The sequence below is a fragment of the Hemitrygon akajei genome, chromosome 3 (genome assembly GCF_048418815.1).
Source record: "Hemitrygon akajei chromosome 3, sHemAka1.3, whole genome shotgun sequence".
Taxonomy (NCBI): domain Eukaryota; kingdom Metazoa; phylum Chordata; class Chondrichthyes; order Myliobatiformes; family Dasyatidae; genus Hemitrygon; species Hemitrygon akajei.
This window is the reverse complement of record NC_133126.1, coordinates 178,519,561-178,540,178: the sequence shown is the minus strand read 5'-3', so window position 1 is coordinate 178,540,178 and position 20,618 is coordinate 178,519,561. Positions and strand designations below refer to the sequence as shown.

The 20,618-nt window shown below is 42.4% G+C and overlaps 1 protein-coding gene across 2 annotated transcripts; it reads left to right on the top strand.

Moving 5' to 3' along the window:
• Positions 1–4,583: 4,583 nt before the first annotated feature.
• Positions 4,584–18,917, top strand: LOC140725674 (odorant receptor 131-2). Of its 2 annotated transcripts, XM_073041469.1 has the most exons (3): positions 4,584–4,750; positions 5,540–5,704; positions 14,131–18,917. In XM_073041469.1, exon 3 carries the CDS (start codon positions 14,234–14,236, stop codon positions 15,233–15,235), a length of 1,002 nt encoding a protein of 333 aa, XP_072897570.1. In that variant the 5' UTR covers positions 4,584–4,750; positions 5,540–5,704; positions 14,131–14,233; the 3' UTR covers positions 15,236–18,917. The 2 variants fall into 2 exon arrangements, with proteins under 2 accessions (XP_072897570.1, XP_072897571.1); XM_073041470.1 differs by lacking the exon at positions 4,584–4,750 and having other exon boundaries at positions 5,495–5,704.
• Positions 18,918–20,618: the final 1,701 nt, after the last annotated feature.

Here is a 20,618-nt window from a genome sequence, read left to right as displayed (position 1 = left end):
TTGATGTCAGCCCAGGGACCTGTAGAAGTTTTCTTATTCAATGTTCTCTGGCTTTCGAGCTGCAGCCCACCCAGTTCCCCTCTGAATGCCGAAAAGTGGCCGATATCATCTCTCTCCTCTCACACCAGGCTTTTGACTGGGCTACGGTGCTCTGGGAGAGGAACTTTCCAAGTTGTTCAGACTTAAGACACTTCACCAGGGAGGGTGTTTAACCACCCAGTCAGTGGACAAAAAGTGGCCAACAAACTCCTCCAACTTTGTCAGGGTCCTCAGAACATGGCTGACTACATCATGGAGTTCCACACTCTGGCAGTAGAGAGTGGTTCAAACACTGAAGCCCCCACCGTGTGTTATCAGGTGAAATTAAAGATGCATTGCCAGCCAGGGACCCAGTTGAGGATCTCGAGACCCTCACTGATACCTCCATCCAAGTTGACAATCGTCTCCAGGAAATGAGAACAGATCACTGCAGTGTGTCCTCTAGGGCTTCCAGTCTCCAACCAACTCCAGCTTCATCATCCTGGGTGCAGTCATGTACACACCACACCACCACCCTTCCCCCCACCCCCCAGCTCTCTTCAGCTTCCTCCAGTGGAGATGATGCAGCTGGGCAGATCCCAACTTTCTCCAGCTGAGCAGGACTGACAGATGAAGGGAAGGTGCTTCCTCTGTTGTGGAGATCCAGGCCATTTCCATTCCGCCTGTTGCTGGGAAAACATCCAGATCTCTGCAGAGAAGGGAGGTCTTCGATAGGTTCCACCGTACCTCACCGGCCTGCTACATCTGAGGCCGTGCTGTCTCCTGGGACAAAGAGAAACAGACCCTCAGAGCCTTTGTAGATTCAGGCGCAGCAGACAATTTCATTGACCTGGGTTTAGCAAGGTATCTCAGGCCTGTTCTGACCAACTGGTCATGGCCCTGGACGAAGAAGTCTCCAGGGAGGATCTGCCACCTCACTGCTCCCATCTGTCTACATATAGAACAGCATACCACGACCATCCAGTTTTAACGTACTCATTCCCCTGAGTTCCCGTGATCTTAAGGCACTCTTGGTTGCTCTTCCACAACCCATAAATTAACTAGTCCTCAGATGGTCTTCTCACAGCAGGGCTCTCTGCCTACTTGTCCCCATTAGGCTGCCCCTGCCTCCCCCAGCTGTCTTAAGTATGCAGAGCTGCTTGAGGTTTTTAGTCAGAAAAGGGCCACAACACTCCCTCCTCATTGAACCTATGACTGAGCAATGGAGTTGCTGCCTGGAACCAGTCTGCCTAGTGGAAGATTCTACTCCCTGTCAGCTCCAGAAAGGGTGGCCCTTGAGGAGTACATCTCTGATGCCCTGATTTCCAGTTTCATCTGCCCCTCCACATCTCCTGATGGTGCAAACTTTAGCTTCATGGCAAAAAAAATGGTGGACTTTGACCATATATAGATTATCAAGGCCTCAGTAAGATCACAGTGAAGAATTGGCAGCCCTTGCCTCCGATGACCACAGCTTTTGAGTTGGTCTAAGGGGAACCATCTTTGCTAAAGTGAGCTCCAAAGTGCATACAACCTGCTCTGCTTTCGGGAGGGTGATGAATGGAAGACTGTTTTTAACAACGCCAATGCCCACTACAAATATCTTGTGATTCCCTTTGATTTAGTCAGTGCCCCTGCAGTCTTCCAGGCTCTTATTGGTGTCGTTCTCAACGAAATGCAGAATTATTTTGTCTTCTTGTACCTGGATATACTCACTTCTTCAATACCTACCACAAACTTGTCCAACATGCCTGACTAGTCCTTCAGTGTTGACTCCAGAACCAACTATTTGTCAACTGGAGAAGAGTGAGTTCCACGTCTCCACAATCTCCTTCCTCAAGTTTACTGTCAGTAAGGGGAATCTGCAGATGGACCCTAGCAAGACCCAGGCCATCAGTGATTGCTCGCGACCCACCACAAGCAAACAACTCCAGCTTCTGGGGTTCACTAATTTTAACCAGAGGTTCATCTCAACTTCAGCTCCATCACAGCACCCCTGATTGCTCTGACTAAGAGAACCTCTGGCCCATTTCTATGGACCCCGGAGGCAGAGGTAACTTTCCAGGAAGTTGAGGGAAGCTTCACAGCAGCTTAGGTCCTTGTTCTGTCTGATCCAGAGCTGCCATTCATCGTTGAAGTAGATGCTTCAGATGTTGGGGTTGGGGCTGTTCTTTCACAATGGCCCCTGTCTGGCCAGAATCTCCATCCTGGAGCTTTCTTCTCCCAATGCCTCTCTCCTATGGAGGGGAATTACAATATAGGGCAAGGGTTCCCAGCCTTTTTCATGCCATGGACCAATATCATTAAACAAGGGGCCCATGGACCCCTGTTTGGGAACCCCTAATAGAGGGAATAGAGCCTTTGGTGGTCAAATTAGTCCTGGAGGAGTGAAGACATTGGCTGGAGAAGGCAAAAAATCAATTTATGGTCTGGACTAACTACAAGAGCCTGGCATATTTTCAAGAGGAGAAGCAGTTAAATTTGCATCAGGCTAGGTAACCTTTCTTCTTTCTAACCATTTTGACCTTACCATCCAGGTTCAACAAATCAGGAGCCAAATGCCCTTCCCAGGCAGCTTGAACAATCAGATCTGGTCACCACCCCAGAGCCCATTCTCCCAAGGTCCAGGCTGGTGACACCAATCCAATGGGAGGTTGAGATCGTCATCAGGAGAGCACAACAGCAGGAGGCAGACCCTGGGAACAGCCTCTTCATCCCTACTCTGTCCATTCAGATGTGTTACAGTGGCTGCACACATCACAGGGCATCCAGGGTCTGCTCGAATGGCAGAGCTCATTGAGAGGCAGTTCTGGAGACCAAGCATGGATGGAAATGTTAAATCATATGGGGAAGTCATATGTCACATCTGCGCCCAGAACGAAGAACCCAAATCACTTCCACAGGGGCTGCCCATTCCTTCCCATCCCTGGTCCCATTTCCCCATGGAGTTCATTACCAGTCTGCCGCCATCATGAGGTAACACCGCGATTATGGTGGTGGTGGATTGGTAATTCAAGGCCTTGTGCCCCTACCCAAGCTCCTTTCTGCTCAGGAGATAGCCAACCTCACGCTACAACATGTGCTTAAAGTGCATGACTTTCCCCGTTGTTTCTGACCGAGGCCCTCAGCTTACCTCCTGGTTCTGGAAGGCTTTCCTTCAGCTCATTGGAGCTACAGTCAGCCTCTCATTGGGATTTCACCACCCAGTCCAACGGGTAGGCAGAGACACCAACCGAGATCTGGAGAAATCCCTGAGGTGCCTTTTGTCAGATAACACATCCACTTGGAGAGATCATCTGCTCCAGGCAGAGTTGGCTCATGACACTCTGTGCCACTCTTCTGTGGGTATGTCTCCCTTTGAGCATCAGTTTGGTTATCCACCCCCTCAGCTGGAGTCGGGGGCGGCACCTGGCAACCATCTTCATTCCATGTAATTTGTATCTGGCTCAGCTCACACCCTGTTTGTCTTTAGTAAGCTTGCCACTTGGCAATTCAAAGCAAAAATTTATTCCATGAACTAAAAACTGAGGGAGAGGTGGAGTACATAAGCCAGGTTATGTTACTTGGTACATAATACATCTGGCTAATAGTCACAAGCCTCCCAGTGACCCACTTCAAAGTTTCTTAGTGGAAATCAGTTCCATCCCCTTTTATTTAAGAAGATGATGGGATAACTTTTCAAACTCTCCTCTAAAGCTGTCACCCCTTCAGGACAGCTGCTTTGCAAGAGAGCCAGAGGCACTGGAGACACATCCTCAACGACACTGCTCAAATAACCGATCTGATGACAGCTGTACTGTGAGTCACCCAAATCTCAACTTCCTTGTAGTACTCAACTAACCTTACTCATCGTGTCACTGTACTAAGTCGACCTGTTCCTCAAAACAAGTTCAGGTGACGGCGGACAGAATTAGAGCACAGAAAAAGAAAATGGAATAGAGTGAGGGGAGGGGGGTGATGGGGCTCGGGAATATTTCTTGCCCCCATCAAGTCTGTTACAGTTTTAAACTGGTCAGCAAGTTCGTATTTCAAACAGCAGACCCTTGAATCAACCTGCCGGTAGGCCTGAGGACAGAACTACTGTCAAAAGGGTCCTATTGTGGAAGCCACTCATAGAACAGGCGGTGTCTGCACTAATCTTGTCTGCCTGCACACAAACTGCGTCCAAAAAAAACTTCAGGCAACAATGGGAGTTCCAAATTCCATATCTGCACTCCTTTCAGTCGAGAGGAATGTGGTGTTTAATAAAGATGCCGAATTTATCATTCTTTCATCCAAAGAATGTGTAGGGAGATGGTCGTACCAGGTAGTTGAAGCACTCGTACAAACTTTGAAAACCTGCGCTGAGTACAGCAGTATAATTTTAGATTCTGATGTGTAAGAGTTTTATGTAAGTATCCATAAACTTGAGAAAGATTGCTTAACATTTACCTCCACTTCATTGGGCAGGATGGTTTTACTTTAAGGAAGTTAACGTGAATCGGGTACACTTCTCAGAGATCAAGGCACACAAGGTCCTGATTGGTTCCTCAATTCCCCTCCAGTGGAAACCAGCCTGACATTGCAATCAGCAGCTTGTGTTACCACAATGCCTGCAGATACTTTTAGAGCTAAAGTGTGTTTATAATCACAAAAAGGCAACTTCAAAAATAATTATTGTGAAAACTTGCTGCAAGAAAGAAAGATAGCATACCCTATATTTGTTGAGGTTTGCATGGAAGATAGCAGAAAGGTAAGATTAAACTCATAGAGGTTCAATACGAAATGGAATTGATTAATCGAAATATTTGAGCTTGATTATTATTTACTGAAACAGTTATTAACAGAAACAAAAAAAATATTTTTACTAGTATTGCTTCTTAACTGTTAATTGCAAGCTGATTTTCATTTACCTTGAACTATTTGTTCCTAACAGCAACACCTGCTTCTACATGCTTTAACAAAATGTTATATCAGAATGTTGCTATGCCTTCTAGAATGAAGTTGATGTTGGGACATCGGCTGCCAACTAATGAATTTGTCTTATTGTGCTTTCCTTTGGAAGCATTTATCAGGGTTCTTGCAGTTTTAGAGTATTGAGTCATGGTCAATAATCTAAAAGAAAATCTCAGCTACTGTATATCCAACCACTTAACGAATGCAGAGAAAACAGATGTCTATGACTCCATTGTTACTGAGTGCCAATGGCCACTGACACAAGCATATATTTATTAGGTATCCTGTCCTTTCAATAGAATTGCTGGTAAAATCAGAAATTGAGGCTATTGTCCTGTCGTAGATGAGAAGAGCATTACCAGCAGGCTTCTATATATTCTTCTCAAAACTCACCAAGATTACATTTTCATTTCAACAGCCTAACTGGAAGTTCATTGTTCTCTTTACGCTTCCGATGATTCATTCTGACATTTTCAACTTCTGAGACCAGTTCTGTAATCTGAAGGCAGTGAACATTTACTCATTGTAATTGTGTGTGACAGGAGACCATGCCGTACACTAACAAATGGCCTTTTTAATTTTAAAGTCACATTATGGCAGTAATGAGAATGGAGCAAAGAATATTCGTTGGGCTGTAAGTGTGAAAATGACAGAGAACACCCAGAAGGTTGCTCACTGTCCCTTCTCAGGAAGAAATTACTCGCATCATTTCTGAAGAAATTCCAGAAATCTGAATTGACATAAACTTCAGGTATTTAGCAAACATTTTTTCTGATAATGGCTGAGATGTAATTGAATTTTTAATGATGTTTTAAGTTCTTTATTTTCTCTTTGGCCCTAAAAAGATGTGGACTAGTGCATTTAAATAAAGAAAACCTAATTAAATAAATAACATTTAAAAAATTATACTTGTTCATTTATTTATTGAGAGAAATGAGCTGATATTACATGCATTTGTTCGAAAAAGTATGTGAACCTCTGGGGGTAATGCCTTCTACAAAGCTACGTGGAGTCAAATGTTCCAATCAATAAGATGAGATTGGAGGTGCGGGTTTGTAGATGTGCCCTGCCCTATAAAAAAAGGTTTAAAAGAATAGTTTAAAAAGAAGAAAATTTGTGTTTTGGAATGGCTGAAGACAATTTCTGTTTTGGAAGTCCTGACCCTAATCGTGTAGAAATGTTGTGGACGGACCTGAAGCAAGCAGTTCATGCAAGGAAGCCCTCCGACGTTCCAGAGTTGAAGCAGTTTTGTAAGGAGGAATGGCTAAAAGACTTCAAACCGATGTGCAGGATTCATCAAGAGTTACTGGAAACATTTGGATGACGTTGTTACTGTACAAGGGGGTCAGACCAAATCCTGAAAGCAAAAGTTCACCTACTTTTTCCAACAAATACAACTAATATTGAATCACTCTTTTTCAGTAAATAAAAGAACAAGTATAATGTTTTGTGTTATTTCTTTAATTGGGTTTTCTTTATCTAGTTTTATCTGACTATATTTTAAGTCGTATTCATGCAGAAAAAGAGAAAATCCTACAGGGTTCACAAGCTTTCTAGCACCACTGTAGAACACAGAACAGTACAGCACAGGAGCAAGTGCTTTGGCGCACAATCTTGTGCCGAATCAATTTAATTAGTAATCAAATGACCGGCTAAACTAATCCCTTCTGCCTAAACAACGTCCATGTCCTCCATTTTCCTCACTTTCATAGGTCTATTTAAACACCTCTTAAAAACCGTTAATGTATCTGCCTCCACTACCAGCCAGGCAACACATTCCAGGCACCCAGCCCTCCCTGTGTTTCTTTTTAAACTGACATCGCCATTAAACTTAACCCCTCTCACTTTAAAACTTTAAATGCATGTCCTCTGGTATCAGACAATGGGACCCTGGGAAAAAGATACTGTCTGTCTACTCTATCTATGCCTCTCATCATCTTGTAATTTTCTATCAGATATCCCCTCGGCCTCCACTGCTCCAGAGCCTGTCCAACCTCTCGTTGTAGTGCATGCCCTCTAATCCAGACACCATCCTGGTAAACTTCTCCTGAACACTTTCTAAAGCCTTGGCATCCTTCCAACAATGGGGTGACTGGAATTGTCTGCAAATCTTTGGAATGCGGCCTAGCCAGAGCTTTATAAAGCTGGAACATAACTTCCTGACTTTTGAACTCAATGCCTTGATAAATATGGGCAAGCATGTGTCTTCTTAACCATCCTAACAACCTGTGCAGCCACTTTTAGGGAGCTATAAACATGGACCCCATGATCCCTGTGTTCACCAACAATGTTAAGAGTCTTGCCCTTAACAGTCTCTTTACATTTGACCTACCAAGGTGCAACACTTTACATTTCTCTGTCCATATCTGCCATTTCCCCAGTGGATTCTTTGCTGGCCACAACACCATCAATCTTCATATCATTTGCAAGCTCACCGATCTGCAGTCACTGACAACCAGTCAGGGTCATCTAATTTGCATTTATGCACTCTTCCTCTCAGCTCTGGTTTGTCTGTGCCTCTGCTGGTCATCAGCAGGGATAATGTGCTGAAAGGATGTTCCAGCTGTTCTAGCTCTGCTTATTCTTTCGATCCCGGCATAGCAGGGGCTGCTTCACTGTAATAGTCACAGTAAAGATGGGGACTGCCTGTCAGCTCTGGCAGGGCTTTGCAGGCCATTACTACCTAGCTGTGATGCTACACTATCAGTTGAGCTCAATGCCTCTTGTTCACGCTTTGTAAGGGAGAATAAAACTACACCTGTGAGAGTCCCTGCAGCGTCCAGTGACCTTGCGATCTCAGTCTCGGTGCCCAACATCAGAACACCTTTCAAGAGGTCGCGAGGTGTCAGGGCTGGCAGGGCTCTTAAAACCTGTGCCAACCAGGTGTCAGGAGTGTTCAAGGACATCTTTAATCTCTCATTGCTATAGCTGGAGGATCCTGCCTACTTCAGATGGGTGACAGTCATAGAGTCATGGAGACATAGAGCACTACAGCACAGAAACAGGCTCTGTGCTCCCATGCCTGAGTCCATTATTCCGCCTAATCCCATTGACTTGCACCTGGACCCTAGCCCTCCATACAACCCTGCCCCATCCGTGTACCTGTGTAAATTTCATTTAAAGTGTTGAAATCGAATCCACCATTTGTGCTGGCAGCTCATTCCACACTCTCTCTACTCACTGAGTGAAGAGGATCCCCATCGTGTTCCCCTTAAAAATTTCAACTTTCACCTTTAACCCATGACCTGTAGTTCACTTCAACCTCAGCTTACCCTATCAATACCCTTCATAATTTTGTATATCTTTATCAAATCTTCCCTCAATCCTCTATGTTCCAAGGAATAAAGTCCTAACCTATTCAATTTTTCCCATATGATCTATCTCTGGTCTCACTAGCACACGGATGGGTAGAAATCCTAAGAACACAATCCTGGAGGTCCTGTCCTTTAACTTAGCACCTATCGCCACTTAGCAGGACGTCGTCACCCCTCCTACCCATGTCATTGGTACCGAAGTGGACCATGACCTCTGGCTACTCACCCTCCTACTTGAGAATGCTGTGGACTCCATCCGAGATGTCTCTGACCCTGGCACCCGGAAGCTAAGAACCATTCAGGAATGTTGTCCTCATCAACAGAACCTTCTTTCTGTTCCCCTAACCAATGAATCGCCTATCTCTACAGCTCGCCTCTTCTCCCCCCTTCCCTTCTGTGCCACAGAGCCTGACTCAGTGCCAGAGACCTGACCACTGTGGCCTTCCCTCCCAAAAGATTCCAAACTGGTATACCAGTTGTTGAGGGGAATGGCCACAGGGGTACTCTACACCAGCTGCCTATCCCCTTTTCTCCTCCTGATGGTCACCCAGTTACTTGTACCCTTCACCTTGAGTGTAACTACTTCCATATTCGTCCTGCCTATTAACCCCTCAGCCTCACGACTGATCCGGAGTTCATCCAATTGCCACTCCCACTCCTTAGCGTGGCCTATTGGAAGCCACAGCTGGATGCACTTCTTGCAGGTGTAGCCGTCAGGGACACCGGAGGTCTCCCTGGCTTCCCACCTCCCGCAAGGGGAGCGTTCCACTATCCTGCCTGGCATCCTCACTGCCCTAGATGTGCAATAAGAAGGAAAGAAAGAATAAATAATGAAAAAGAATCAACCTATGGCCTACGCCTCTCTGCACTGAAGCCTCGATGAGCCAAAACCGCAACTTCCCACTCTAATACTGGCCCACTCCCACAACGGCCACTCCGTTTAAACCAGACTTATTTTAATTGGATCTTACCAAATGCCTGATTATGTGCAATCCGGTGTTCTGTTGGGAACTGATGAGCAATGTGTCTGTTATACCAGTGCCCAAGAAGAGCAGGGTGAGCTGTCTCAATGACTATCGCCCAGTGGCACTCGCATCTACTGTGATGAAGTACTTTGAGAGGTTGGTCATGGCCAGAATCAACTCCCAAGCCAGGACCCACTGCAGTATTCCAATCGCCACTACAGTGGATGCAATCTCACTGGCCCTCCACTCAGCCTTGGATCACCTAGGCAATAGCAATACTTACATCAGGCTGTTGTTTATTGACTACAGATCAGAGTTCAACACAATCATACCCTCAGTTACAATCATCAAGCTCCAGAACCTGGGTCTCTGTATCTCTCTGCAACTGGATCCTTGACTCCCTCACTGGGAGATAAGATCAGCTGGTTGACTGGAGTCACAGAAATAACCTTGCACAACGTCAGCAAGGCAAGGAATTGATTGCTAACTTTAGGAAGCGCGAGTCCAGAAAATACACACCAGACCTCATCGAGGGGTCAGAAAAGGAAAGGATGAGCGTTTTCAAGTTCCTGGGAGTCAGCATCTCTGACGATCTATCCTGGGCCCAACATATTGATGCAATTATAAAGAAGGCGCGATAGCAGCTATATTTCATTAGGGGTTTGAGGAGAATTGGTGTGTCACCAAAGACACTTGCAAATTTCTACAGATGTACCATGGAGATCATTCTAACTGGTTGCAGCACCATCTGGTATGGAGGGACCACTGCACAGGATCGGAAACTTTGGAAACTGAGTGAGTGCCATCATGGACACTTGCCTCCCTAGCATCGCGAACACCTTCAAAAGGTGATGCCTCAGAAAGGCGGCATCCATCATTAAGGACCCCCATCACCCAGGACACGCCCTCTTCTCATTGCTTTTTATTTCTTTTTCTTTTTGTGTGGCGGGGGACTGATGTCTTTCTTTCAACTACTTCTATATTTTTCTGTATTTTAAGGCTGTCTGGAGAAGTCAGATCTCAGAGTTGTATTCTATTTACATTGATAATAAATTGAACCTTTCAGTGTTTCAGGAACAGCTTCACCCCTGTCATCAGATTTCTGAGTGGACATTGAGTCCATATACACCACCTCAGTATTGCTCTCCTCTTTTTGCACTACTCACCTAATTAGTTGTCTTTTCATATATACTTATTGTAATTTATAGGATTTGTTATTATGTATCATAATGTACCAGGGTCGCAAAACAACGAATTCCACATCACATGCCAGTCATATATAATCTGATTCTGGGAAGAATAATCATATAATCACAGCTTTGTGGGCCGAAGGGCCTGTATTTGCACTCTTGCCCTCTTAGAGAGTCCAACAAGAGGGCCAGGATGGAGGCAGGAAGAGGGGTGGTATAATGATGATGAAAGTAATAAATAAGACCATAAAACGTAGGAGCCGAATTCGGCCATTTGGCCCGTCGAGTCTGTTCCACCATTCCATTATGGTTGATTGATTATCCCCCTCAACCCCATTCTGCTCCCTTCTTCCCCTGACCTTTGACATCCTTTCTAATCAAGAGCCTATATCAACCTCCACTTTAAATATACCCAAAGCCTTGACTTCCACAGCCACCTGTGACAATGACAGAATCACCAGCCTCTGCTGAAGAAATTCCTCCTCATCTCTGCTTAAAGGGATCGCCAAGATATTAATGAGATTTTCATATTTCTAACACATGATAACTGACAGGCAGATTTAACAGTTCCATGGAGACAAATAAACAAACAGAGATTCTTAACACAACTATGCAAAGGCAAATATCACAATACAAACTAATTGTTTTGCAATCTCAGATTGGCATGAAGTCTCTTGCAATGTCAAAGATGTGTCAAGTTTTATTGGCGCCTGTATTTTTTCAAACAATTCAGCTAATTGTCAACAATTTGTCATTGTAGCAAATCAGCTGGAGAAGCAGCTATGTCCATTATAAAGCTGTTACCATTTCAGTATTGATTTTAATAATGGTTTGCTATTGCAAGTAGACTTGGCCTTATTTGATTGTTGCATTTATCTTTGAGATGATTGCTCTTTATGACTGAACGTGAAGAATGCAAGTAATAAAAGCTAAAATGGGACCTGTGGCATTTCGAGCCTCTTCAAGAGGCTTCAAATGGAGGGCTATGTTGGGGGGTGGGGGAAGGATTAGATTGATCTTAGAATAGGTTAAAAGGTCAGCACAACATCATGGGCCAAAGAGCCTGTATTCTCCACTGTGTTCTATATTCTGTGTTCTACTGATCACCTTAACATAAAATATCCTGCCTCAAGTCCAGCTTCCCAATCAATCACCTTATCCACTGATTCCTATTGTAAGATTAAAACTAGCTAATTTTATATTAAGTTGCTATCAATGACAAATATTAAACTATCTATGGCTTTAAGGACTAACATTAACCTTGCATTTTTATCTAGAACTAGTTTTAACCCTGTTTTATTATCACAACAAACTTTAACACTGCTATCTCTTTAAATACAACCAACATTAATCCTACTCTACTCAGAACCATAAGGACAGGCCCTCTCATTCCTACAAGTTTGGCCTACCGTCTCCAAATTATACCTCAGTGCTTCTTGTATTGTTTCATATCCTTCAACAAGCTAACCAAACAAAAATCTTGTAATCTCAGTCTTAAAATTGTAATTAACTCTGCATCATCTACCTTTTATGGTTAGCAAAGTTCCCTCTAATTTGTAATGACCAGTGTGCACAAAAATCGTGTGTTGTGTGATGTTTTGCCCAGTGACAACAACGCATACACACTGAATGTTTAAGTGGAAGTAAACCTGAAGCTACTCTAAGGACAATAAACTTACCAAGTCCAGTTTGTTGTTCATTGTTATAAAGAAATAAAATGTTACACAGGAAATACAGAAGGAAACGTGATTGGTATGATCGTGAAACATACTTAACATGCCAATGAGGTAGAGGGTGACAACCTTTTGTGCACAGTGTAAGTTCCTATGTGTACTAGTAGCAAAAGATGTGTGCTCGCATACATATGCGCACACCTTCGTGGAAACATTGGTGGTTAGATGTCTTCTCTAACTGCACAATCTCCTACATTCAACGAATTAATACAGATTCATTGTGATAGTAATCTCGGCATGGAGGCTAGAAGCAACCATCCAGTAAAAAGACCAGTATTCCCAAATAGCGTTTCACTCAGAAACAGTTCTTTTGTACAGTTTTACCATCTTCTTATTCCTTATGTTTGCTCTAAGCCTCCAGAGGGCTGAGCTTAATTAGTAATCTTCCATGGGGAACTCTAACAAGTTTATTTTGGAGAATTCAAAGCCACCTTGTAGAGTGCACCAAGGTTAATCTAAAACATCACTTCCTTGAAGAAATTAAGGAGAAGCCAAAATCTTCCTTGCTAAACAAAATGCAGCACAATTAAAGCAAAATAGTAGCTGGCTCCCTTTATCCCACACCAATTTTTTGATTTGCAGAAGTGAAATAACTTTATTTATATTTTAAAGACAAGTTCAAGTTTACTCTTGTCTTAGGCATATGTTCCCTCTAATTTTACAGGATGTAAATGCCGTAAAAATAACTTTCTTTTTCAGCAGCACAGTATATTCCAAAAATAGGACAAACATAATTTAACATGAACATTAGTTCTAATGAACTAAACAATGCAAAGAATGTGAAGGTGGGGACCTGAGCAGTTACTGACAAAACTGCTTTCCCTGAAGTATTAAGTGTCTGAACATCAGATTGTGTATCAGGTGAAAACACAATGTCACCAGCTGTAATACAGGATCTGTTCACTCATTGTATTTCATTTCTAATTATTTATAATGTCAAGTTTCCTAATCTGTTTCTTCCCCATCCTCCCTCAATAACTGCTCTGCTTTGTGTTCCTCTGCAGTTAAAGTTATGCCTTGTGTCATGCAGGTCAGGCAGCACTTGTGGAGAGAGAAACAGCAAAAACATTTAAGGCTCTTTCATCGCCCTTTTTTATTTCGGGTCTGGAATTTTTTTTAACTTTTTGTTTTGTCACATGTCTTTGTTTACACCATCCTATATTTTAGTCATTAATAAAAATCAAAATCCAAATTGATTTTAGGGTAATAGAGCACTACAGTACAGAATCAGTAAATCAGGAAACAGGCCATTCAGCCCATCTAGTCCATGCCAAACTATTTGCCTAGTCCCATTGGCTTGCACCATAGCCCTCCATACCACTCTCATCCATGTAGTTCTCCAAAGTTGTCTTAAATGTTGAAATTGAACTTGCATCCATCACTTCTGCTTGCAGCTCATTTCACATTCGCACCACCCTCTGAATGAAGTAGTTGCCCCTCAGATTTCTCCTTAAATATTTAACCTTTCATCCTTAACCCATGACCCCTAGCTCTAGTCTCCTTGCATTTACCCTATCAATTTCATACGTAATATTCTATACCTCTATCAAATCTCCCCTCATTCTCTTATGCTCCAGGGAATAAAGTCCTAGCCTATTCAACCTTTGCCTCTAACTCAGGTCCTCAAATTCTGGCAACATCGTCAGTAAGACTCCATAAACAATGGCTGGTGATCACTGAAGAGTAGCTTCTATCCAACAAGTTTAATAGCAAGCCAAAGACAACAAATTCAATTCACAGTGAATCTGGAGCTTACTGCAGGTATTAGGAGAAAGAATATTCAGTTCAATTTATACAAACTAATTGTGAGACAGGCATCCTTGACATAGTTAATCCAAGAGGGAGAGGCAATTTCACCCATTTTATATAGAGAATTAGATAATTTTCCATGTATAATGAATTCAATAATTATCCAACTTTCTTTTCCTGTTGTGCTTGATAATGTTCAGCTAAGTTCATTGTTTCTTCTCTTTAGAGATCTCTAGTTGCAGAGAAGTAACATCAATGAACAATGAAGTGCTGAGACGGCAAAATGAGCCTTACTACAAGCAAAATACTCGGTGGAAGAATACCTTTGTATGGTTTGTTCATTCCAATTACAAAGAGCATTAAAGGAAGGCATGAACAGCTCTAATGAGACTTACAATTATTTTTTTCATGCAGTGAAGACTTCAGTTTATCTAATTGATTTTATCGTCACTGCGGTATGCAGTCATGTAATAATTAGCACGGTGCAGCAAGAGTTGGAATTGAAACGAGAGACAAGATACTTTCTCCTGTGCCAGCATCTCATCTACTCTTCCGTATATTTCGCCTTGGGCACGTTGACAAATGGCTTTCAACTCTTCAAAGTCAGCTCACCCCGAATGCTTTGCTGGATCCTGCTCTCCGTACAAATAATGTTCGCACAATGCATCATGCTGACTTTAACCCTAATGTCCTTCAATACATGTCTAGCTATCTGTTGGCCACTGCGATACCTTTCACTTGTTGATTCGGCAAAAAAGAAAATAACCGCAGTAATATGGGTAATAGCCTTGCAGAATCCATTGTGGTCATTAATCTATCAAAGCCTGAATGCCTCAGTGACGTATATAATTGAAAACGACCCAAGCTGTCCAAATCCACTGAATGGATTTGCTTCAAGGCAAATTGGAATTGTATTTATTCTACTGTGTTTTCTTGTGATTTTAATAAGCTATTGTTTAATATACCGAGAAGGAAGGCGGGCTGGGTATTTTGTGTCCACCAATGTGCATGCAAGGAATACCATTCTGATCCATGGCATACAATTAAGTTTCTTCATTCTCCCGGTTTTGCTCACAATAGGAATAAGTAATAAGCCTAACTTAATAACACTGAAACTAGTCAACACTGCCGTTTTTTCCATAGCTCAGTGTCTCAGTCCAGTGATTTATGGCCTCAGGTGTAAAGAGCTTAGAAATAAATTAGCTGATACCAAATTCTGTTGCTGTGTTTTAAGACATAGGAAGAAAAATGCGGGTGTAATTCAGCTGAGCGAAATCCATGCCATTGACACCATCGCTGTTGCTAGAAGCAGTCAAATCTATAATCACTGATTATTTCCATCATGTTAAAAGAGTACTCTTAGATAAGTACATGGATGATAGAAAAGTGAAGGGCTATGTAGGAAGGAAGGGTTAGATTGATCTTAGCGGAGGTTAACAACATCGTGGGCTGAAGGGCCTGTACTGTGTTGTAATGCTCTATGTTCCCTGTCACTTTGCTGCATTTCATGGAATCATACAATGAGAAATTATTCAGCCCACTGGAGGAAACTACCCAATTCATTTCAATGTCCTGATTGCTCCCTGTCATAGAAGAGTACAACACAGAAACAAGCCATCAGCCCATGATGTTCTCCTGAACTAATTAAACACATAACTCAACCAATCCTTTCTGCCAACTCAATATACATATCCCTCTCTCCTATGCTCATTCATGTCTCCTCCTACAAAGCTCTGTCATATCCACCTTCACCATCATCCCAGGCAAGCACCCCTCTCTGTGAAAAAACACTCTCCCCTCCCACATGTCCTTTGAATGAATCCCCTCTCACCCTAAATGCATGTACTCAACTATTAGGCATTTGGACCCTGCAATGCGATATTAGACCATAAGATATAGGAGAAGAATTAGGCCATTCAGCCCATCGAGTCTGCTCCACCATTCCATCGTGGCCGATCCTGGATCCCACTCAACCCCAGAAAATCCAGCATTATCCAGCAAATTCCTACCGTTCCCTTCCCTTCAAATATATAACATATTTTATTGACTTTATCATAAACATAAGAAATTCTGCAGATGCTGGAAATCCAGAGCAACACATACAAAATGCTGGAGAAACTCAGCAAGTCGAGCAGCATCAATGGAGAGAAATAAAGAGTCAATGTATTAAAAATATTAAAGTACTGTAAATACTTTTTAATACATATTAAAAGGTATTAACAGTAAAACTTTCAACTTTATCATTCCACAATTCTCTCTGGCAGTAAATACCCATCACTAAAAATCTCCTACTCCTATCCCTTCGTCCTGTAGGCTCTCCTACCTCACACCTTCACCCCTCCCCCTCTGTTTTATTACAGAATCATTGGTAACTCTTTAAAACTGCAGAAGATAGGTTTTGTTTTGAATTAGATTGTTCTATTTAAACAAGTTAACAAAGTAAAAATGATTTTAGCAAATGAATTCTCCAGTTGACACTGTCACTGTTTCTAGACGGTGGCAGGTAACAGAGCTGAATTCCGTGCCTTGCTAATTTTGTGTTAGTCTCCGGCTAGAGAAAGTGGCGCTGGAGTTGAAACAGTCACATTCTGTTTCATTAAACAGACAATCAGACTCAAGCTGGATGCTTCCTTATTGCCAACATGAGTGAGGATGAAGGGGAAAATTATTCATTTATCCTCATGCAACATCTCCTTCAGACAGAGTGCCTCCAAATAATGCACATTCACCACTCTCTCACGTTCAGGCTGTCTGGATCGTCACCCCATCACAGTCACACCCTTTGACCCCTACATCCCCTCCCCCTTTTCTGCTACCTAAATCGTGCTTCTTTTCTCATTTTGCTCAGATCTGAAATTCCAAACTTCCAGGCATTTAGTTCCAGATCCCAACATCTCGAGTCGTTCATGCCTCTAACTTGGAATATTAACTCTTTTTCCCTTTCCACAGATGCCGCCTGACCTTTTTGACTGTTTCCAGCATTTTCTGTTTTTATTTCAAATTGCCAGCATCTGTGGTTTTACTTTGCTTTTTTTTCCCCAAATTCCATGGATCAAAAGAGCTACAGATGCTGGAAGTCTGAGATAAAATCAGGAAATGCTGAAAAGGGGGCAACAGGTCAGGCAGCATCTATGGAGAGAGAAATGGAGTTAACAATTCAAATCAATTTTCTTTTGTCAGACCATGGTTCTCTGATCTGATACATTACCCTGCTTCTCTTTGCATAAGTGCCGTCAGATCTGTTGTAGTTTCCATCTTTGTCTTGTTGTATAGGACTCAATAGACATAGTGCTACAAATTTAACGGAACGAAATTACATCCTCTTTGTTGAATCCAGTAACCAAATCTGCTGTAAACTAAAAAAAGAACAAAGAAGGAAGTGAAAGAGCCAAGAACCTTGCATTGTGGTCACTTTTATCCCGAAGACCAGTTCAAACTTGACAAATAAGAGATTTCTTTTGATAAAAACAGTCCATGAAACTGTTTGATTTATGCTGGTTTGCAGCCAAAGAAACAAAAAAAAGACAGAACCATATATACTACAAATGACTAAAAATCCACTGGACATTTACAAACAGGTAATCATACAAGCATATAAGGAAGTTAAGCTATAAGAAAATTGATCATTTAGACTCTAATCCAACACTCTTTAGCCATACTAGTTATTAACCAGAGGTCACTGTCTTTCCAAACCTTGGATCTTGAATAATAATGAATTACCAGTATGGCACAGCCTGGTAAAGGTATCGGAATCACCAGGGTGCTCCTAAGAGATTCCAAACCAGCCGTTGCCACAAATGTTCACATATCCAAATATGATGATGGCCACCAGAGAAACACGAAGAGGTGTACAAGAGTGCAAAGTACTGCCAACTTATGTGTAAAATGTTCAAAAAATCATTTATCAGACTGTATCAAATTGTCGTCATTAATATTAGGTGAACCGAGCCTTGTATCTGTTGCTTGTCCCTCATGGAATTTGCAGCAAAGAAGGTTATGAGGAGCAGTTTGTTTATACTGATATATATTCTCCATTCATCCATTGGACCTTGTACATGTGTCATTAGGGTGGTTGGAGAACAGAGACTGAGAAGAGTTGGTGAGTGCATCAGGTTTTCCACTGACTATCTGTAAAGGACGAAAAGTGATCGCTATTATAGAAACCACTTGGATTTAATTTCCACTGGCATTTCTTTGCCAGGGAGATGACCTGCCAGTATAGGAGAGTACAGAACTGGAAGTCTACATTGGCACCTTTTCCACGTTAACCATTAGTCTTTCACTATTCTTCCAATTCCAACTCCACAGTGCACAAACTTTCCATCATAGCAGCTTTGTTTTGAGAGATATAATCCTCAGGCATCTACTGGAACTCCAAGCAGCAACACTTTACATGGATGTGATCAGATGAAACAAATCTCTTTTCTTGGTCCATCTACCAACCAACACAACTAATCTGTTGACCTCCCCAGATGTTCCCTGAAGGACAGCTGGGTTTTGAGAAGATTAGTATTTTGCTCCAAATTATTTAACTGACAGAATTTAAGAAAGGGATATTATCAGGGAGTGACAGACAATTTTAGAGAATAAATGTAGTTCTTAAGCTGCCCGAGGAATTCAATGGTTGAGCAGCATCTTTGAGAGAAAAAGATGTCTCAGATCGAAACATGATGGATTAATTCCTTCCCCTGCCACCACAGATGCAGCTCGACCTCCAGCAGGTTATTTGTTGCTCTATATACCGGTATCTGTAGTCTTTTGTGTCTCCAAATGTACTTCTTCTTTCACCCATACAAATTCTCATGGAATATCAGTGGCTTCCTACAAACTGGATCATGCGTCGAATTGAAATCCCAGTGCAGTCTGGTAACAGACGCTGTCAAGGGTGATTAGTTATTAGTCCATGTCTCTGGATTACTAGATCTTGTAAACAGAACCAAATATCGTTATTTCAGTTTCTTTATGACTGTTTTGTGTGTGTCTCTCTCCCTCCCTCCCTCCCTCCCCCTCTCGCTCTCTCTCTCTCTCTCTCTTCCTTTCTTTCTTCCCCCCACCCCCCCCCCCCCACACACACACACACAAAAAGTGTTGAGGAGATGCAGCCTGATGTGGCAGCACGCACTACAGGTACAGAGTACCCAAACTCACATGTCATAAGATCATAAGACCATGCCCTCCCCTCCCCATCAGAGTCTATGCAAGGCTCACAAGAGAAGAAATGTGTATGTATTTTACAGATTATGTTAGAACTATATTTAATTTTGATTCGTAGATTACTTTGGTTTTGCTGGATATCTGATCTGCTTTCACATTTATTTTTAGAATTGAACTCTGCACCCTGTGGAGAAGATAGAATTTTTATTTGAATTTATCACTGGTTGACTAACTAAGGTGAATTTCAGACCGATTAATGTACCTAATATATTGGGTTGTACAGGTGAATAAGTTGTATTGAATGTTGTACTTAACAATCTATGAAGGAGCGATTGTTTGAAAGAAATACACGATTATTAAAGGACAGTGTTTGTGCCTTCCTGTGGAGCTCGTATACTTTTATTACCTGGCAGCAACTAAGTAAACTGAGAATTCAATTAAAGTCCACAGAGGCTGAAACAAAAGAAGAATTGTACTGCACTGAGCCAATAAATTGCATTTACAGGGGCCTCAGATGACAGCTCTGCCTATTTAATCAGACCCTCTCAGGTGACTCTGTATTTCACGCTCTGGCATCCATTGGCTTACAACTTGTTATTCTTCCCCTCCTTTTGGGAGATAGTTGAAAGATAGTTCGAGGAGAGAGTCTTGAGACAAATCTTACTGGGGTAAACTTGGTGTGAGCCATTTAGTTGACATTGATATGCAGAGATAGTTTAGAACTGTACCAGCTGCCATGATAAATTTTTATCAGAAATATTCTAATACATAAGCTAAACTCCTTTCAATTTCTAAACAAGGGAATTCAGGCACTCAGTGGAAGGCCAGGCCCAATTTATTGAGATACAGCGTGGAACTGGCCCTTCAAGCCATGCTGCCCAGCAACCTCCGATTGAACCCCAGCCTCAACATGGGACAATTTTCAACGACCAATTAACCTACCAGCCAGTACTCGTTTGGACTGTGGGAGGAAAGCAGAGCCCCAGGAGGAAACCCACACCGTCACAGGGAGAACACACAAACTCCTTGTGGGCAGTAGCGGGAATTGTACAGCTCCTAATGAAAAATATGGGTACACAGAGGTAAGGGGTTGCAGGGAGCCATGAACTATCAAAGTTCAAAGTCAATTTATTTTCAAAGTACAAATATGTCACCACGTGCTGCCTTGAGATTTATTTACTGACAGGCTTTCACAGTAGAAATAAAATAGAATCGATGAAAAACTACACACAGGCAGAGACCAATAATCAATGTGCAAAAGCAGACAAACTATGCAAATAAAAATATAAATAAATGGGTAAATAAATAATACTGAGAACATGAGTTGCACTGTTTATTATCCACGTTGTACGCCATGCAGCTTAATCAATGATAATTGAAGGAGTCGCACTAAGCTCCAGGTAAAACTAAAACACAGGGCCCTAAGGTCCTCACCCCCGACCCCCCCCCCCCCCCCCCAAAATCATCCTCCTAGCAAACGTGCAGTCTCTGGAAAATGTAATTGAAAACCTCAGAGCAAGGCTGCAGTACCAGAAGGACTTTACGGACATCACAAGGCTT

Coding starts and splice junctions, on each gene's coding strand:
- LOC140725674 (XM_073041469.1), top strand. CDS start 14,234: ATGGTTTGTTCATTCCAATTACAAAGAGCATTAAAGGAAGGCATGAAC.